At 36.5% G+C, this 19,737-nt stretch overlaps 1 protein-coding gene across 3 annotated transcripts in view; it reads right to left on the bottom strand.

Annotated features, from left to right (window-relative positions):
- The window catches only part of LOC144447513 (atrial natriuretic peptide receptor 1-like), a 273,931-nt gene that overhangs the window by 16,492 nt on the left and 237,702 nt on the right, over positions 1-19,737 (bottom strand). For all 3 annotated transcript variants that reach the window (XM_078137559.1, XM_078137558.1, XM_078137557.1), the window contains exons 6-10: positions 15,296-15,377; positions 13,137-13,254; positions 10,443-10,517; positions 8,495-8,572; positions 1,219-1,323 (exon numbers count right to left, since the gene is read on the bottom strand). In XM_078137559.1, the coding sequence (XP_077993685.1) occupies positions 1,219-1,323; positions 8,495-8,572; positions 10,443-10,517; positions 13,137-13,254; positions 15,296-15,377 (458 nt within the window). The remainder of the gene's footprint in view (positions 1-1,218; positions 1,324-8,494; positions 8,573-10,442; positions 10,518-13,136; positions 13,255-15,295; positions 15,378-19,737) is intronic.

Below are 19,737 nucleotides of genomic sequence, written 5' to 3' on the forward strand. Positions count from 1 at the left end.
GAATACAATATTTTTTTACTTTACTATTTTTGTGAAATTAATCACAAAGATATTCTATACATATCAATGTAACTCATTACTGGCCGATTTATGGATGGTATTACATAGTGCTATATAATTTTAATATTGAATGGTAGTATTTTTAGAACATTTTCCTCCATTATAAGATTACACAGCAGGTTTTATTTGAGTCTGTGATGGAAACAGTCTGTTTTACGTCTCAATAAAACTTTTGCCACTACGTGTAATTGGTACTGATTTCAACGGCTATAAACTATTTTCTCTCCTACAAAGTTTGAGAATAGTTATAATCTATGTCATCCGAAGAAATGTATTTACATGGAAACAAAATAGACTTGCACTATCAATTTAATGATATGATGAAAGCATTATTGAAGTGTAATATATTTTTACAATTTTGTATACGTAGTCGTCGCCGTGTTTTTGAAGAGGCTCTGTAAAATAGTGAGACACGCGTACCAATACATAGGCTTTGTGTTATTTTTAAGGGGAGGGGTGGGGGGGGGGGGTTATATGCAGGAAGCTTGGTATTACTGTAATAAAAGACCACCACAGCTCACTATAACAACACTGTGTTCCTCTTTTGGTACACCATAATATCAAATAGTTGTTTTTTTCCGCAGTAATGTGCATATGACTATCAAAGCGAGGATGATGGTCTTTGATGGTAAAGCTATAGCAAGCCTCTACTTAATGCTTGTATGACGTTGCAGTAATCGTCAAAGACTGACATGTGCATGCATCATAGCGATCCGTTCCACTATCCAATTTAAAACCTAGTAAGCAATAACTGCTATAAATCCAGTGTTCCTTGAAGACACTCGATAGTACGCTCCAAGTGGATGTAAATGGAAGCAGGTGCTCCTTCCTTCTGACTACTTCAGTGGCATTAATAGTTCTAGACAATCTAATGACGTAACTGAAACTGAACTTTTCCGATTTCTATTAGGTATGCATCTGTTATCTGAGAATCAAATTCGTTTGTCGTACTATCTTATGCTAAAGCTATTCTGATGAGATCTTACGAAATCGACAGGTTTTACGACAAATGTGTTGTGTCTGTGTCCTCAGTAAGTCACCTGAACGTCCAAATCAATATCACGCATGAACGTGTCTTTCATTTCGAAATTTGGTGATAAGATCTTAAATATTTAGTAAATGAATTTAAAGAGATACTAATAGTCTTGTTGTACGTACCTGTAAACTTCCCTTGGGACAATATTCAGTAAGTACGCATATGTTGGGCGGGTCTGTGCAAGCACCTATGAATCGGGTCACGTGATCATGTTGCACATCGCGCATCTAAACAGAAAAGAAGAAAAAGGAAAATAAATTATACCGGAGTTCTGAGACAAATCGTCTGGTTGGACAATACTCTTACTAACATTGCTACATTACGGTCCGGCTTGTCAAATATAACACAAACGTTGCAACACCTTATCGTCTGGCTCAACAAAAATCTTGTTAACATAATTGATAAATCTTTGTCAGGCACGATGAACTAGAAGTACAATTATTTTAATCCAATGACATGACTGAAGAAAAATACATTTTTACAATGTATAATATTTGGTAACATTCTGATAAGATAATGTAGCTCACACAAAAACAATATGCGATATTGGTCATGCCAGACGACGAGAAGAAGTAGTGTCAGTAATTTGTCGAACTAGATAAAATGCAGCAATATTATTGATATTTTCTGTTGAACCAGACCACGTTTGGTTTCAAATCAACTGACTTGCCTGGTAGCACTATTTTAATTCAATTGTCATTAATATGCTAAAATTAATAGATAAACAGATAAATCTCAACACTTTTAGTAAAATGAAGGAAAAAAATCATAAATTTCGGGAAAACATGCGTCAACCGAAACAACATTACATTGGAAGGCAGTTATGACGATGGAAACCATGCCACATAGCAGAAGTGATTTGATAAAATATAGCAACGCTAGCAGATTTTGTTGAGAGACACGACTTTGTTTCGGGATATACGGCGCTGTTTCGTAATATAAGGGATGCGGCGGTTGAACTGCTTCTCCTAAATTGGATACGTTTTGTTAAAATTGCACTGTCGTCAAGCCCGAACAATTTTTTTTAAAAAACACTTCGCCCCGAATTTTTTTGTCTCCAAATTTAAACATTCGAGACAAGTGGGTGTATTTCATTCGAATGTGCATTCAATGTGCATGAACACAGCAGATGTTTTTTAAATCAAAATCATGAACACGTTGCCTGTGTGGTCGTTGTAAGGTACAAACTTTGTATTGATACTGATCGCCTGCTTGGGGCATGAATGCGTCAGGTTTGTCAAAAAAAAGACGGACCGTACGTTAATTGTCAACATGTAGTAACACTAAGTGTTTTCCTTCAGGGAGCTATTTTTCATCTCACATCTGTGTTACATCTGTCAAGAAACACTAAGAGGAGTTCGTAAAACATGAAAAGACATTGCCATATTAAGAAGGTTTCATGAAAACACCATTACGGTTAAGGAGAACACAACTGCTACGAGAAATGCTTTGAATTTGAGGTTAATACGAAACGACAGTACCATAAGTGATGCATTCCAGGACCCTTCCATTAAACATGAAATGCCTGTTGTAACTAGAAACACAAACACCAGTTTGCACCTGTTCGTGTTTCCTAGACTGAGTAGTAAATTGAACAGACTGGATGCTTCCTTAATACGGAGATGTATTGCTTTGGGGAGTAAAGGTCAAGTATATAAAATTCCTTGGACAAGACGTATTAGTGCAAAGCTCACTTTTATCCATTTCAACGTGGTTCCATTAGGACAGTAACTAACAAGGTTCCGTTGAAGTGCTGCACGACTCTACGGAGTCTCGTCATCTTCAATATTTAACAGTTTTCATAACATATAGCCAGGCCTTTGAGATTGAATAGTAACCTTGCACAAATCACTTTTTTAAAATTTAGAAATATTTTTGGATTCGCAATCTCAGAAACAGAAATAAGACCGACCATGAACTCGTTAGAATAGCGAAATTTGTTCCCCTAATGGTAATCACCGATTAACCTGCCACTATCGATCAATTACTCACACTACTTTTTTTCTAATTATTTGCAATAATGTTTTCGTTTTATTACAGTTTTTGTTGCACATCACCTATTATGACCATGAAAATGACCTGCTATAATGACTTATCCGAAAATATCCTCGGGAAACGGGGAACATTAATGTCATCAGAAGTAATCACTATTTGCATGAAGTAAAATAGGTGGACATTTTCGAGAACGTTCGTTGTATTGCATTTTTCTCCAGTGCATTCCAGTGTTGACATCAGCACAGGTGGAATGCATTACTATAAATGTACTCAGGGAGACCTGGTTAACCTTTGACCACAAGGGCGGAACCAGAGTATCAAGTATGAATGCTCAGCAATCACCAGGAAGTTAAGTTGTCGGCACTTCGAATGTGAGAAGAAACTTATACAGTGACAAGTGATCGTTGCCGTATGCTTTGGTTTGCTTTCTAACGCTCAAATTTTGACGGATAAATGTGCAGATGGGAGAAATTGAAGAAAAGTGTCAAGTAAGGCAGAAAGGCCCGGACCTATAGGTAAAATGTGACCCTCCCCGATTCCGTCGTGCTAAAATGTGACCCTCCCCCGCATAAACTATTTGGTTTAAATGCTGCCAGAAAGAGACAAGGACATGAGTACCAGATCAATGGTTTAAATGACTTGATCCCACCACTACGTTGAAAGTTTTAATGGTACTGGTTATTTCCCGACTACTGCCACCGGAGTGAAGTTGTGTGAAATTGGCACTGCATTAATCAAAATCTGTGTTTGACATGGTCCGATATTACGAACCCTAATCCTATTCCTAACCAATGTGGTATCATTGGGATATCAAATCCCCCTCCCCCCAGAAAAAAATGCCAAATTAGACAATACAGTGAGTCAAAGTGAATGTGACCCTCCCCTTATTCTATTGTCTAGAATATGACCCTCCCCAAGAACTGAGGCCAATCTGGTTAAAATCTGATGAGGTGAATACTGTTTGCTTTCTTTATTTTCCTATATTTTCTTTCTTTCTTTGTTTTCGATTTTATTGTTCCGGGAGTGAGCGCCTTCTTCAACACACTCATTCTCGGACTATGAAATCGACAATAAACGAAGGAAATAAAGATAAACAAAGAAACTTCTCGCCGGATTCACGTTAACAGATTTTAATCATATTGAACATCAACCGACTTGAAACGTTTGTCTTATCTTTAAATACGTCGTATACAACACTCACATTGTATCATACATGTATCGTTAATATCGACTTGTGCTTTCAAGTACTCAGGAAATCTCCGTTTTCCATTGACAGGTTTATTCATGATCATTTTACTCTACGATCTTGATATGAACAGCGATTTGGGGAACCCGTTGCACTCCAAAATGTGACGTCATGGGGTTTGCTTTACGCCTGTGCAACAGACGTCACATGTTTCATTAAGAACACCATGTAATTTCCCACAATGAAATAAAAATAATACAGTACACGTTCAGCTCTACCGCTATCGGACTGAATTAAGGCCTTGGGAAGACTTGGATGTACGTTATTTTATTCTATTCTTAAATAACCATAACTATGTATTTACATTAACTATTTTTGCATGTTGTGGAATATGAGAGTCGTAATTATCGGCACTCGAATATCATTTGTAATAAAAAAATACTTGGTATGATTAACAGATTTTTACAATCACAGCCGCACAAAGACCCGACACTCAAACTAAACAAATTACTTTTGACTTTATGACCAGAATTTCATAAGTTATGAATAGTCGAATAAAAGAACCCACATGAGTATTGACACACTGCCAATTCAAACATGTAATAAAGCGAACGGTGGGAGGTGGGTGACGTCATCATACAGTTGGCAATCGGAAAAAGGCGAGAATATAGTTTGTCTTCCATCAATAAATGAAAAGTGAGCGAAATCATTTTAAGCTCTTTAAACATCCCCGTTTTTTCAATAAAAAGTGGATTCTATGAAGATTTATATGACGAAATATTATTCATGATTTTAAAACACCTTCCTGACAATGTTTTTATTCGTTTCATGTTTTTTCCATTTGCAAATAAAAAGAGCAAGCAAATCAAGTACTTATTAAGAAGCAAGAACATCAAGGACTTATTTCCCTCGAATATGATCTCTCCAAACGTTCAATTTTGCAATATGAAAGCTTGCCTCGGTTCGTTTTTAAATAATGAAAGAGACTTCGGGGTTTACTGTCTAAATTTCAAGGAAATCGAGTCTTGTATTTACCCATGGAGTTAATACAGTATTCGGTAGATGAATTTTGCGAATATTTGTTCGGTAACCCTAATCATTTTTTCTTTTCGTACATTATTTTACCCACAATTCCCCTCGATTTGTTCTCTCATCACGCATAAGCTTCTTCATGATTTTAATTCAAATCTCGCCACTATACAAGGGTTTTGTGAAAACATTTTTGTCATTTTTGAATCCTACTTTTGTAACATGAGTGTTTGAATACCCTTTTCTGTCGGTTCAAATATCAATTATTTTTTGTATGAGAAATTCTGATACATTTTTCAACATATATTCTTGAAAGGCATGCAGTCTAGTGGAGTATATCTAAGTAAAGTAAGAAAAATATCTACACATGTTATCACTTCACCAAAGATAGTTATTTCTCTGAATAGGTATGACCATAGACAGTGGAGGGGACCAAAAGAAATTTGCGTGTTAAAACTCTTTATACAGACTGACTAACCAAGTTTGCTAAAAGTTTTTTTTTTATTCAAAGCGCGTGTTTTATTTCGTTTTCAGTACATTTTTATTCAAGATTTGTAACTTTCCGTTTTATTCCCAATCGTACTTTTGGTAAATGCCATTCAAATGTAATTGCTAAAATAGTGCTTATCTCCGAAATTATTATACAAACATAAGGAAAACCCAAGCATACAAATCAGAGAGAGTTGTGGGTAAAATATTATACAGTGTCGTGCGGTTTCTTGGACAAAGTGCAGCAGAAGTTCATTTTTTTTTTATTTCCGAGGCGCATTCTACATTAAGGCGAGATGAATTGGAGTGGCGAAGTACACCATTAATGATAGTCTAGCATGTCAGACAACTAATCCAAGTCTGATAAACAAGTCGTTAAATGATGATTTATTGACAGTGAACGTATTTACTTTCGACATTTCGAACTTAGGGTGATATATAATTGAATAAAAGTTCAAAACGTCATACAAAATTGTAATAAAATCCGTTGAATAAGTTATTATAAAGAGTCGTATATTCGCCTCTCGTACTACGCATAGTCCCAATAGGCATTTCAGTTTTCTATTGACATTCGATAGGTAAATCATAAATCTAGCTCATAATTGTACAAGACATGCTATGAGGTCGTTCTCCGACATGTAGTCGTACTTAGAAGTGTAAAACTTTTCAAATTTTCGAAAACAACCACATACTATATCTAAATATAGATAACATCGATTGAACTCTGCACAATTAGCATAGTGGTAATATGAATACAAACATATTAACTACCTAAAGAGATGAAATAGCTTCATTTTCATGCTGTTTTGATAAAATCGCCTATCCCACAAATCTTGAGTCGATGAGCCCGTGACATAAGAACATTCTGTAAATAGGCAGGGCTAGTAAATAGGCATGGCTAGTGGTACACTCATGCCATCTTTTTGGTGTCACGTTTTTTACTTCAAAATATTACATTTTCCTCAATTTCATAAAAGACTTTAAGGTCAGCATGGTTAACTTTGATATATCAAGTTATCGTAAATCACTCTTGAATTGGATTTTACACTACAGTTTATCCTCATATTATGCAAATAAATATGCAATTATTATGCAAAGTAGTCGCCCAGCGTAGACTGCCTTATAGTATAGTATAGCCGATACAAGTTGAAAAGTCTTGTCACCTTAGGTGTGTATCAAATCATGTTATGAGTTATTGATGGATGAAGTGACGTCATATCTGTCATTACTACACTATTTCGGTTTGTACAACTATTTACAATAACTGAAACAACAGCAGATGTTATACTCGTGCATGGTTTGACGTGTTGAACGTAGATATGCAACAAACTGGCAGATGACACCAGTGGCATTTGAGTTATCAAATCACGGCTAGCGCCGCCAAGCGACGATCGATAACTGTCTGAATTACCTTCTTATCATTGTTATTAATATGATAATTACTTGGCCAAAATCTCGAGAAGAGATTGCAAACAATCCTTTCTATAAATCAAAGTTGGCTGTTACAACTTTCACCCACACACTTAAAAGGTGTATCCGTGATCACTTATATGTAATATTCATTTGATTGGCAGGCCATTTTCCAAACGGTGATGAACGGGAAAGCGCTGGCTTGTAAAAACGCTGCGTTTTGCTTGCAGGCAGAGACATTGCCACTCTCAATAAATGGACGAGTATTATGTTGAGGAAATAGTGTCATTTGCTTTCCTGTAGAAAGGCTAATTGAGTGTCATCCGTGTAAGGTTGGAACCAATATAGCCTTTCAAGCTTATCGACGAATTCGATCAAGACGGTTTTCAGCCATATCCGCAAATGTCAGTGAAAGCACACACGAAAGTAGAACGATGGCAGGCAGAGGGAAAATCGAAAACAGGAGTTAATCGAGATCAATTGCAACATCCCGGATTGACAATTATTCGGCTAATATACGAATCATGAGGGTCAAAACACGAAGTCGGAGAGAACGAGTGTTCATATATGTAAGCTAGAAATGATCATGTGATATTTTGCAACATAACAATTAAATATACTTTTAAACACCTTAATATCTGCTTTTCTTGTACAACTGCAGACATCAAACTGTGGACAAACGGAACCTGTTACAAACAGGGAAAGTAAACAAATCAGTGAATTAATAACACTTGGCACAGCATGTTGGAAGTACACAGACTTGTATTACGTTCAATCATTTGATAAGAACAGCTGTATGGTCTCTTTACATAATAGTTCACATTCACAAATAAATTTCCAGTTCCCCTGACATTCCATGTCCACATAAAGTGGCCATACAACTGTTCTTATCAAACTATGGTGTGTAATGCAAGTCTCTGTTGTTCCAATAAGCTGAGCCAAGTGTTATTAATCCAATTCAATTGTTTATTTCCCCTGTTTGTAACAAGTTCCGTTCGTCCACGGTTTGATGTCAGGAGTTGTATTGCATCTTAAATTTGATACGCTAGGGTGGTATGTAGTGCATGTCTTCATGACGTCACTAAGGGTAACCCGAACATCATCATCAGGGATGCAAGATGCCAGATGCCGCATTGAACTTGAATATTCCCCAGTGGTCATCCGGGTTACACCAGGGACCTCCAAAACAAGCTGAACGTTAACTGTCAATGTCTTTGTATGTAAGCTGACACTATTGAAGCTATGGGAATCGGAGAAACAAAACACCTGAATATATATATACTACTTACATGCTTCAACTCAAGGAGGATCTGCCTGGTCAGTTCGATCCTTCTCTTGTTGATACGCTTGATAGCCACCACGTTGCTCTGATAAAGAAAAAAGGATAAACAACATATATTTACATTTCATTGGAAAAACACGGATCTCGAAACCCCTGTGGTTATTTTATTTATTTTTTCATGGATGACTTACACGTCAGTCGGTGAGAGTGGACATTCTTGACGAATGATATATACAGAAGATTAAAAAATCTTGGTTGTCGGAATCAATCAAGTACATTTTCTGCAGTAAAAGTAGTTAATCAGTCACATTTCAAAAGTTCAAACTTACATTAAAACAGGTGAAATTAAAGTGGAAGAACGATAGATTGTTCTTAGACACAACATACGCATGCGCACTGGTAGTCTAAAGTTGTCCGTGACATCAAATCTTAAGATATCTCTTTACGAGTAGCTCAATGAGGTACTGAGATTGCATTTCAAGTTCAACCGAAGCCATCCCACAGTCACTAACATCAAGTCTTCATCAATCACATAATTTTGCCCAATGATACGTTAGTTTTTATTAGGGCAATTACATACATGTAATGTCCAAAATATCATATTTGTTGGCTAAGGTTGCTAGTTATACATTGTTTACATTCTAACAGTTGGGGGGGGGGGTTTACTCATTTGCATGAATAGGTTTTGGATCATGATTTATCATTGAACTAGCAGACGGCGTAAAGAGATAATTCGATACCACGGGTAACATCAAGACTAACGAGAGGGCTTACAGGCGAATGACTTTGTGAAAACCGAAAAAAAAACGTCTCAGGGCTAATGTATTACATTAAAGCCGTGTATGTATCCCAGTTCTGTTTCGGCTTCACTCAGTGAATGGAATATACTTAAATTGTCATTCAACACTATCGTCGTCACTTCAATGTCTTCAAAAATGTTCTCGGATGTTTCAATCCAATCTTTTAATCCCTATAAGCCAGAAACGCTAAGGTAACACGATCCTCCCCAATATTATGTAGGCTGATCTGAGTATGCGCAAGGTCATACCAGTATACTAATTTACGGCGAGACAGTCTGAGTTGAAACACGGTTATGTGCAAGAAATAAAATTCAATAGAAAGCAAATATCAGAATGATTTAAGTAACTATCCCATGATTCTTGAAAAATAGAAAACGAATGTTTCTTCGGGAATAGTGTTGTTTTATCCTTGCGCTTACACTCTCAATAACTGTTCATATTTTTTTTACAACCTGCCATACGTTCTCATTAAGTGGGGAACGAATAGTGATATGTTAGACAGGATTACATAGAAATCACATCAATGATAGTTTATCACACCATAAATTTAACAGTGCGGGTATGAAGACAGGTTGTCACGCTATGGGATTTACTGTTCTTTACTATGCGAGCAAACAATCACGCTTTAATGTCGAATTGATCAGCCTGAGGATTTGACATTTTGAGAATAACACATTCGGCTGAACGTTAATGACGATATATAAGTTACACTTTTGAAGACATCTGCCAAGTGTTGTGAACGGGTACATTAATGTTTACTTTGACATGCATGCATACATACGTACGTACGTACGTACGTACGTACGTACGATGTTTACCTTGACGTGCATACGTACGTACGTAAGTACATACATACATACATACATACATACATACATACATACATACATACATACACACACACACACACACACACACACATACATACATACATACATACATACATACATACATACATACATACATACATACATACATACATACACACATACATACACACCCACATATAATATATATATGGTGAATATATACATGTAGATATATCGTTATAATAAAGACATTCAATATTTCATGTCAGTGTCACGTGAGCAGTTAAATGCAGTCAGTGTGCAGTATACATAAATACATGAATCGTTGTACGGAATATCTTCTTACCTTGTAGTATCCTGTTCTTGTGAAGATTTGTTGATTGAGATCCCAAACCGACTGATTGGAATGGATACTCGATCTCTGTAACATATAAAATTACGATGCGAATTTGTGAAGAACTACTGCAATTTTCATGATATTGTGTAGTATGTGTACTATTCCTAAATGTCGCTTACAGGCTTGAAAGCGGGTACAAATTCATGCTGTATGGTTGTGTTTCAAGTTAGATATGTAGCGCGCAAAAACAGCATGGACTCTACAAAGTGAAATGATGGCATGTTAACTATACATGATAATAGTTGTTTGAAGTTATACATTTATAAATTTAGTTTCTTGGATATACATATAATCCAGAGTTTCAATAAATGGCTTACATAACTTATGAAATCGCACACTTATGATGCACAATAGCATGATGTTGAAGTGGGAACAAATTTATAACTTCTAAGCCAAAATGTTTTCATAATTTCTTTATCTGTGTCAATATTAATAGCGGGCATATGGCACTGATAATTAAGTATTCAATTTCACATCGCGTTCTGCTATGAGTAAACATTAGGAAGTTTCATGTAATGCTATGTATTTAGCCATCTAAATATAGGACCTTATTTAGTCACCGATAAACAATGCATCAGCGTTGGGGGCTATGTCGAAGTGCGTAGAAGACTTGTCAAACTATACTTTGTGCATAAACGATGCTAATAGCTTGAGATTCACAACAAGAAATCATATCTGCCTTTGACAGGTGGATTTGCTAGATCTTACGTCCGTAAGTTAACGTTGTGTATCCCTCGAGCTAAAGATCACAGGAAAGGAATCCATACCGTAAATAACTTTTTGATTACTTTTTGTGGCATTGAAATTTTCAGTAATAATGCTAACTTATATCCCAACGAAAACATCGCCTGAATAGTATAAAATCTAAATAATAAATGAATTAATCAAAATATATATCCTGGCGTGATATAAGTTGTATAATCTTCCTTTTGAGAACAATTGAAAAGTATGACATTACAACGTATGATTCCTTGGACGCTATGAGGGCGATGGATGTCAGTGATTAGATAGTCGCTGTACTCGGTGCTAGAAAAGCAGGCAATTAAGTTGGGAGATAAAGCTGAGTGTTAGAAAAACAGGCAATTAGGTAAAGGAAGGAGAGGGTTCACGATAAAGGCTGTGAGGAAAACTCGACGTAGGAACAAGGGAATTCTAGGGATTAAGACTACAATCTGGCCATCGTCTTTAAAATGCACTTACCAACAAATGATAATTCATAATCAAAACGTTGATTCTGGATAATAAATTCTTCACAAACGCTTCTTTGTCTAAATTTGAATAGTTTGATATGTACTCGTATATACTATTCTCGAACAGCTTTAAGCTTTTTGTTCTCATGCCTTTACATGTATGTAACTTTACTGTCAAAACCTTATATTCAGAGATTCTCTCCTCTAAATAATCAAATTATTTTACTTGGCATGGTTGTAAAGACACCGAGAATTTCATCGATCCAAACAAGTGTTCCAAAGACTTTTCATAATTGAAACTTTAGAGTGTATGCACACGAAATAATGCTGCAAATGAATCTGAGATGGAATTGCCAACATCGGGCTCTCTGCCCCGGCTGTGAGTTATGTTGAGTGGGGTCTGACTCAGAACACCCTCCTCCCTACGTACGTACGAGATCAAATCTTTACGTTCTACAACAAATATTGGTCTAAATGCTTTCCCGGAGGTTCATCGATGTTAACCCCGCGTATTGCTCACCTTAGTTCTGTCAACCGATAGATAGCTATTGTGTACGTTTTTTGGCCTTGGACACACTTAATAGTGCGAGTCAACTAAGCACACTAAGAAGCACGTATTTCATATAAACTTTGCACTATACTAGTGACGAACTATGCTGCAGGTATAAACATCACCACGTATCACGTATCTACGGAAACAAGGTGGTGAATGCCTGGATGACTTTTGTCAGTGCGTCAAATTACACTTTTAAAAGGTTTTGAGTAACATGAGTTTCCACATATCCTTGTGGGGACATTATAATCCAGCAACTGTCTGACTTTCAGATAATCAACAAGAACGTATTGTTTTATTAAATATAAAGTCATTTACCAACAAAAAGAATAATATACTATGAATATATCACGTTCGCCATTATCCAAGTTCATACGAAATATCTAATTTCATTTTTTTATTTTGGCTACATGGAAGAGTTATGATCATTTTTATTTTGCGATTTTTATTTCTTTTTATATCATCAATTTATGAACTCCCTTGATTTTGGGTGATGCTGTTTTACAGATTCGTAGTTTGCATTTCACGTTCAGTTTCTGTCTTCAATCCTCTATTTTACATCCAGTTTGAGTACATCACTCTAACATTTTATATTTCAGAGTTAAGCCTAAGTGATTTGTGCAGACGTCAAATGGTAAATCCTGGTTTATTGATTATTAATTCAGCGACGCTTTCAAAGATATCGCAGCAAACGGACATGAAGGTCAAAGGCCAAATACATAATAATATCGTCGAATCAACTGCCGATCATACTTTATCAGTTTGTAATGCATTATACGTACTCTAGCTGCTGGATCCTCCGACGTCACTCTTCGGCTTTTTTTTCTGTAACCTTCGGAAGCGTCGTGTCAGATCCTGCACAGGATTATATCATACTTATGTAGAGTTTTAATTACGTACCTTAGATTGTAAACTTTGCACACTACCCATCTTGCTTCTCTTTATTTGGTTGAAACCGATTTCCTCCCATCGCACTTTCCATGCCATGTCAGCCAGGGCAGCTTCCAACTTATATTTCCTGTACAAACGAAAATATGGTGAATTTAATTTAACATGTGCTCATTTCTGATGACAAATATCACAGATCAGATGAATGGCTTAATAAGCAATAAAAACGTGCATCGTCATAGTTACACTATACAAATTTTGAATTACTATTTCGAAGGATATGAAACGTGTATTTACGTAATCCATTAACCCCTGCACGATAGAGCAGTTTAAGGATTCCAGTACAATTATTTGTGACGACAATCGTTCTGTTAATTCCTGTTTTCAAAGACTTTCTCGAGTCACGGGTTCAACGTACCAACACAATAAAACAAGTGCATCTACATAAATGTAACTACTAGTGATGCAATTAGCGTACCCAGGGACTTGGGTATCTGACATACTGGTTTCAGGTGAACGCCAAGTTCAAGTTCACGTTGTAATACACGTGACCATGGTGACGGAGAATCTAAGTTAAAACTTTCACTGACGAAGTAGGCGTTTATATGCCTGTCTATATTATAATTATGTGAAAGATAGCTGTTTATGGTGTTGTTATTGTGTTCGTCTAATTACTTCTATTCGTAGTTGACGATGAACAGTCTAAGAGTAAAAGAAACGTATTTTATATGGACAATAAATTTTGTGTTGTTGTGTATTGCACTACTGTACTGTACTGTACTGTACTGTACTGTACTGTACTGTACTGTGCTGTACTGTACTGTACTGCACTGCACTGTACTGTACTGCACTGCACTGCACTGTACTGTTCTGCACTGCACTGTACTGTTCTGCACTGCACTGTACTGTACTGCCTGCACTGAATTAAACTAAACTAAACTGAACTGAACTGAAGTTTGCTGCACTGCACTGCACTGCACTGCACTGCACTGTACTGTACTGTATTGTATTGTACTGTACTGTAATGTACTGTACTGCACTGTACTGTACTACACTATACTGCACTGCACTACACTGCACTGCATCGCACCGCACCGTATTGTATTGTATTGTATTGTATTGTATTGTATTGTATTGTATTGCATTGTATTGTATTGAACTGTACTGTACTGTACTGTACTGTACTGTACTGTACTGTACTGTACTGTACTGTACTGTACTGTACTGCATTGCACTGTACTGTACTGTACTGTACTGTACTGTACTGTATATACATTTTTCCAACAACTGTGCCACATTAACTACATAAAATCTGCATAATTTAATAATGTCAGTTTGCATATAGTATTACATGTGTCTGTTTTTCGTGGTTGGTGATTTATTGTTGACAAACAGTTGATTTATATCGGAGGAAGGGGGTGTACAAGGCAGTTATCCTGGTATGCTTACATACTGTTATGATGTATGTTATGATGTTACTTTAGGGATCCATTGCAATGAATTAATTATGACTAATATACAAGCTATCTTTTATGTTCACTTCCGTTTATAAATCGACATATTTTCTCTCGTGTATTGATGAAATGTTCCTAATCAATTCATAACCTCATACGACTCGGGATCGACAAACCCACAGCACCAAAACTTTGTCTGAGCAATCAACGCCTACTTGTCAAACGATCGCAAGAACCTGAATGTAAATCTCCCTGTAGACTAGATGCTATCCGTGGTTTCGAATCTCTTCAAATGCGGAGGTCTCTCCGAAGCCACAAGTGGCTTCTAAACGACATTCAACGACATTGTAATTTTATGCAGAGCTTCAAAACGCTTCACCCCGTTATATAACGTCTGTTATAAGTATAACTGTGTATAACATGGTTAAAATAGGTGTGACTCCATTATGATAAACCTTCGGTAAATGCAAATTGAGTTATTCTCTCTGTCAGTCTGTGTGTCTGTCTAAAACTGATTAAGTGTGACCTCGACGACCCATCAAGAAAGCACTCTAGATATACTTCACATGATGGAACAAAATTGTCGTGTTTGTGCAGGTGTTCTTGAATTATCAATTTAGGTGGGGTGACAGTGTAATGGTTTAATTGTGACAAATTGATGATCGTTATCGCATTTCTATACACAGACTATCCCTGACCTTTGACACCATCCCTTACCTGTATAGGAGAAACGCCACCACCGCCAGAGCAGCAATAAGACAACCAAACACTATAGATATGATGGCTGCGAGTGACAACTCTGAAAAAAAAGGAAAAAAAATATTCTGTGATACGTAAACTCTGACATTAATTAATTTTTTGCGAGGCACGGTTTCATTGTAGACCGTAAACTTATACATACAGAAATTTCATATTTATTACATAGTAAGATAAATCGAGCAGGAAAAAAATATTGCTTTTCCAAATCAAGCCGCAGACCTCGTAACAAGTTAATTCAATTCCCATGTCAGTCAGAGAACTTCATGTCATAAACACCGACTAGAATTCATTCGGTGTAGATTACTAGACGTCAACTTATAAGGACTTTTGAGCTGTGATGTTTGTCATGTCAGAACTGGCAATAAAACCAGGAGCTCAAAATTATGATATTTATCAATATTGTATGATTTTTTGTCAGTTTAATCCTAAGCAATCAAAATTCACCAAGATATGAAGATTAAACCGCAAATCATGATCAGCGGGATCTGTGACGGTAGATCATAAAAACACAATATCCCACTTCTGTCTACATCTGTCATAATCTAGTACAAAACGAACTTGCGTGCTGTCATTTACTATTATGACTACAAATGTGTTGGTAACTTGGGCAAAATAAAAAAAAAAGTGTGTGTTTCCGATCCTAGTTTTAGCCGCCAACCCTAAACATTTTTTTAAACAAGGAGATAGGAAATTCTTTGTCTTCTTGACCTTCATGTACGTCTGTTTTCTATCCTCGGTGATATCTGTACATATCACAGAGGGGGTATTCTGAGAAAGATTTTGTTTTGTTTTTGGGTCAAAGCAACATTTTTCAACAACAACTGTAATTAAAAAGGATCTAATCAAATCAAATCAAGTCAAATCAAATCCCGACCTACCTACCCTATTTTTCTGAGGCTTTGTTATCGGAAAAACACAATTATTTTTTTTTGCTCGCCTCATGATAATTTCCCGCATCATGCGCAGAAACCCTGTATCTGTATATGAATAGTGGCTCCATTGGTATACCAATCACTCCGTGATATGGATTGAATTGCCATGTTAGTATCAATGATAACACAGCCCTGAATTTCTAGCAAATAACTTTTAAGGTTTGCGCCACACATCAGTTCATGATGTATTTTAATATACACAATACACCCATATAAATAGTTACTTTATATTCGTACGATCCTAAATTTTCAAGTTGGCGCCTCCGTCTTACAAGAGTTTTTGGGCCACAAAACTTATATTAAGGTCATAAACGTTGAATTTGTAATTCAGTTTTATATTGGAAGTTCAATGAGTAATAGTTTATTACCCATATTTACTGAGACGCACACGACATTGTCGCATTTTACCCCACCGCATTCAACTCTACTGCATTTCTGGTAGTCAGGAGTAAACATTTTCCAATTGTAGCATCGGAGGTCATACATTTCGGCGAACTTGCCATCCAACATTTTGTATATTGAAACCCAGCGGAGCACATGTGCATATATGTATGATCGATGGCACTGTCCTTTTACATAAATCCCCGTGTGTCATGTCATATACACGGATAATCTCGAGTGTTCCCAGTCACCCATCCATACGGACTCAATTGCCTTTATCTTTACTGCGTGCATACCTATACAATTGTTCAATAATTGATGTGATTGCATCTCTGAAACACAGATGCCTTTACCATATTGGTGTAAACACTACTAGTTGAGGTACATTAAGATCCGGTATCGAAAACAGACTGAAAAAAGTAAAATAAGCGTCTATCACTCCCAGAGTAATGGTAAATGAAATTGGACTCGTGATAACTATCATGCCGCGAATAACACACACATCGATCGTCAGCCGTGGATCGATACTGTAGGGATCGGAAACGTCGTTACGATCAGTGTGGTTAATTAAAATCTGTCTTTACGTAGAGCTATCGCTATATTCTTCGACATAGGGGATCAATACGTAGACAGGAAAGACTAGATTACAGTAATCGCATATAAAATAGTGCTCTTTCCTGAAGTGTGTTTACTCTGTTGTGAACTTTTACCGGTTTATAGCACATATGGATGCAATAGACCTTACGTAAATATCACTATTTAGTCTATTGATGATTCAGGGACAGGCAGGCATTTCCTATGGTTGCAATTAACTATAGGATTCGAAATTTGCAAATATACTTGTACAGTTATTGTTTCTCTTTATCGTTTCCTTTCTCGTCCGCTTTCCTTCGCATACACATGTACATGTGCTAACACAGTAACACCTGGACAAAACATTTCCTTTAATAGCACCCTATGACTATCTAGTCCCTAGTAATTTGACTATACGACGGTGTCTGTCAGCTTGTTCTTTTGTATCAATCTATCTGTCTGTCTCATATGTCTGTCTGTCTCTGTCTGTCTGTCTGTCTGTCTGTCTGTCTCTCTATTGTAAAAGTGCATATACACACATCTGTCGATATACATCCTTATCCTCTTAAAATAGACACGGGTACATTAAGCTTAATTGAGCTTTTTTTACAATCCACGAGAAGTTTTGGTGACGTTATCAAGGCCCATAAGTAGTCTAAACCATTCTATGACCATAAAAATTTTATTGTCTCCGATCGAGTTAATCCAATTAATGTACATGGACTGCTTTAATTCTTTTGACCTTTGACCTTTGTGTTCTTCGGTTTTGTTCAAGATATACACAACACAACTTAAAATGTACAATGTCAAAACGATATTTTTAACTTTTACAAATAAACATAGTCTGTTGCGGATCCCATAGCAACATATTCCAGCATGTGACGTATAACGACGTCCCTTAAATACTAAAACCTCGATATATTAAAATGGATACAGCAAATGACACCATTTGATTAACCAAATTACGCGAAACACTACAACCAAACACATATTCTGAAGCATTCGAGGTTTAGTCAGTCTTTAACAGATTCTGTATTGTGTCAATTGTGTTTCACATTATACGCTATAGCATTTCGAATTAATATTATCAAATTATCATTATAAGGGTAACTTCCAAAGGCCAAATGCATTTATTCTTGTGATATTGATGATAACTGCTTTTTTTGCCAGCAGAACAAAGTTATTATAATTCCTTTGGGGAAAATACAATAGTTCTGTGATACGTTGGTGAAATGATTAGCCTGCTCTTATTTAGTGTGATTACCATGTGGTGCATTGTGGGACAGAAGGAGAACTTTATATAAATAAGTGTGCCTTGCAGGTAATCATGTGTGGCATCCAGTTTAGTTTGTATAGAATTCAGACATTGTGATTTCTTGCCGCTCATGTACAATTTGATTGAGTGATGGTCACAACGGACTAAACTTAACGCATGTCAGACATACATCGTCCTTGTAGTTAATACAAGTTGACAAATGCTCGTAATAGCAGTGTTCATAAAATGAAATTACAATCAAATTAATGTCCTAGGCATACGAGCCACGTGGGACTTTTATTTCATAAATGACAATATGTTACGTGTTTTACTCTCTCCCAGTGCCACATGTGCCAAGATTAATGCATACACTATATACGAGATGTGTGTCATTATCATTCCTTTTTCGATTGCGTCTGCATTTTTAAACTTCACTGCCATTGTAGTTTGAGCGACCCCTCTACCTACCTACCTGTCTGGTGTTACATGTAGCATACGCGTGCGCACACACACACATACATACATACATACATACATACATACATACATACATACATACATACATACATACATACATACATACATACATACATACATACATACATACATACATACATACATGTGAGTGGAGGTGTAAATGGTAACGATAATGTATAGGAATAGAACTAGTCTAAATCTATGCTATTAACTTGGTAACACGGTATCCAATGAGTAATACGCGTTCCAAGTCAGCTATTGACTTGTCGTGAAGTGGAAACAATCGTGAGAGACAAGAGTGTATTAACGTAACGAGGGGCTATTCCGTTACCTGGCAGTAAAGTTTGCAACATCCTGATCGTGTGGAGTGTTGCTAGGATACCAGATATGAACTACTGCTCCTGAGATGCATAAAATGCATATTTGATGATGAGAATTTCCGGACTGCTGCTATTATGGGAGGAAGGAAACTATATCAAGAGTGTAGCTATACAAATCAAGGGCTATCAACTTCTGTTAAGACCTTGATAATATATACTAAAGACTTTCGTACGTCGAGGTAATTAGTGAATATATGAATTCTGTCTGTCACTTTATTAAAGAGGGTCGATCGTGATCTGACTAGTTGTAAAATTCAACAAATATCATCTCCGCAATCTTCATATGGCCATTTCTCTATGTAAACAAAGAAGCCTGATGTTATTCAGGGACATTTTTTTGTACATTTGCCGACTACGTGTGTATATCACAACGACCCATGTTAACTACCACGTTAAAGTTGG

Source organism: Glandiceps talaboti, chromosome 16 (assembly GCF_964340395.1).
Source record: "Glandiceps talaboti chromosome 16, keGlaTala1.1, whole genome shotgun sequence".
NCBI lineage: Eukaryota > Metazoa > Hemichordata > Enteropneusta > Spengelidae > Glandiceps > Glandiceps talaboti.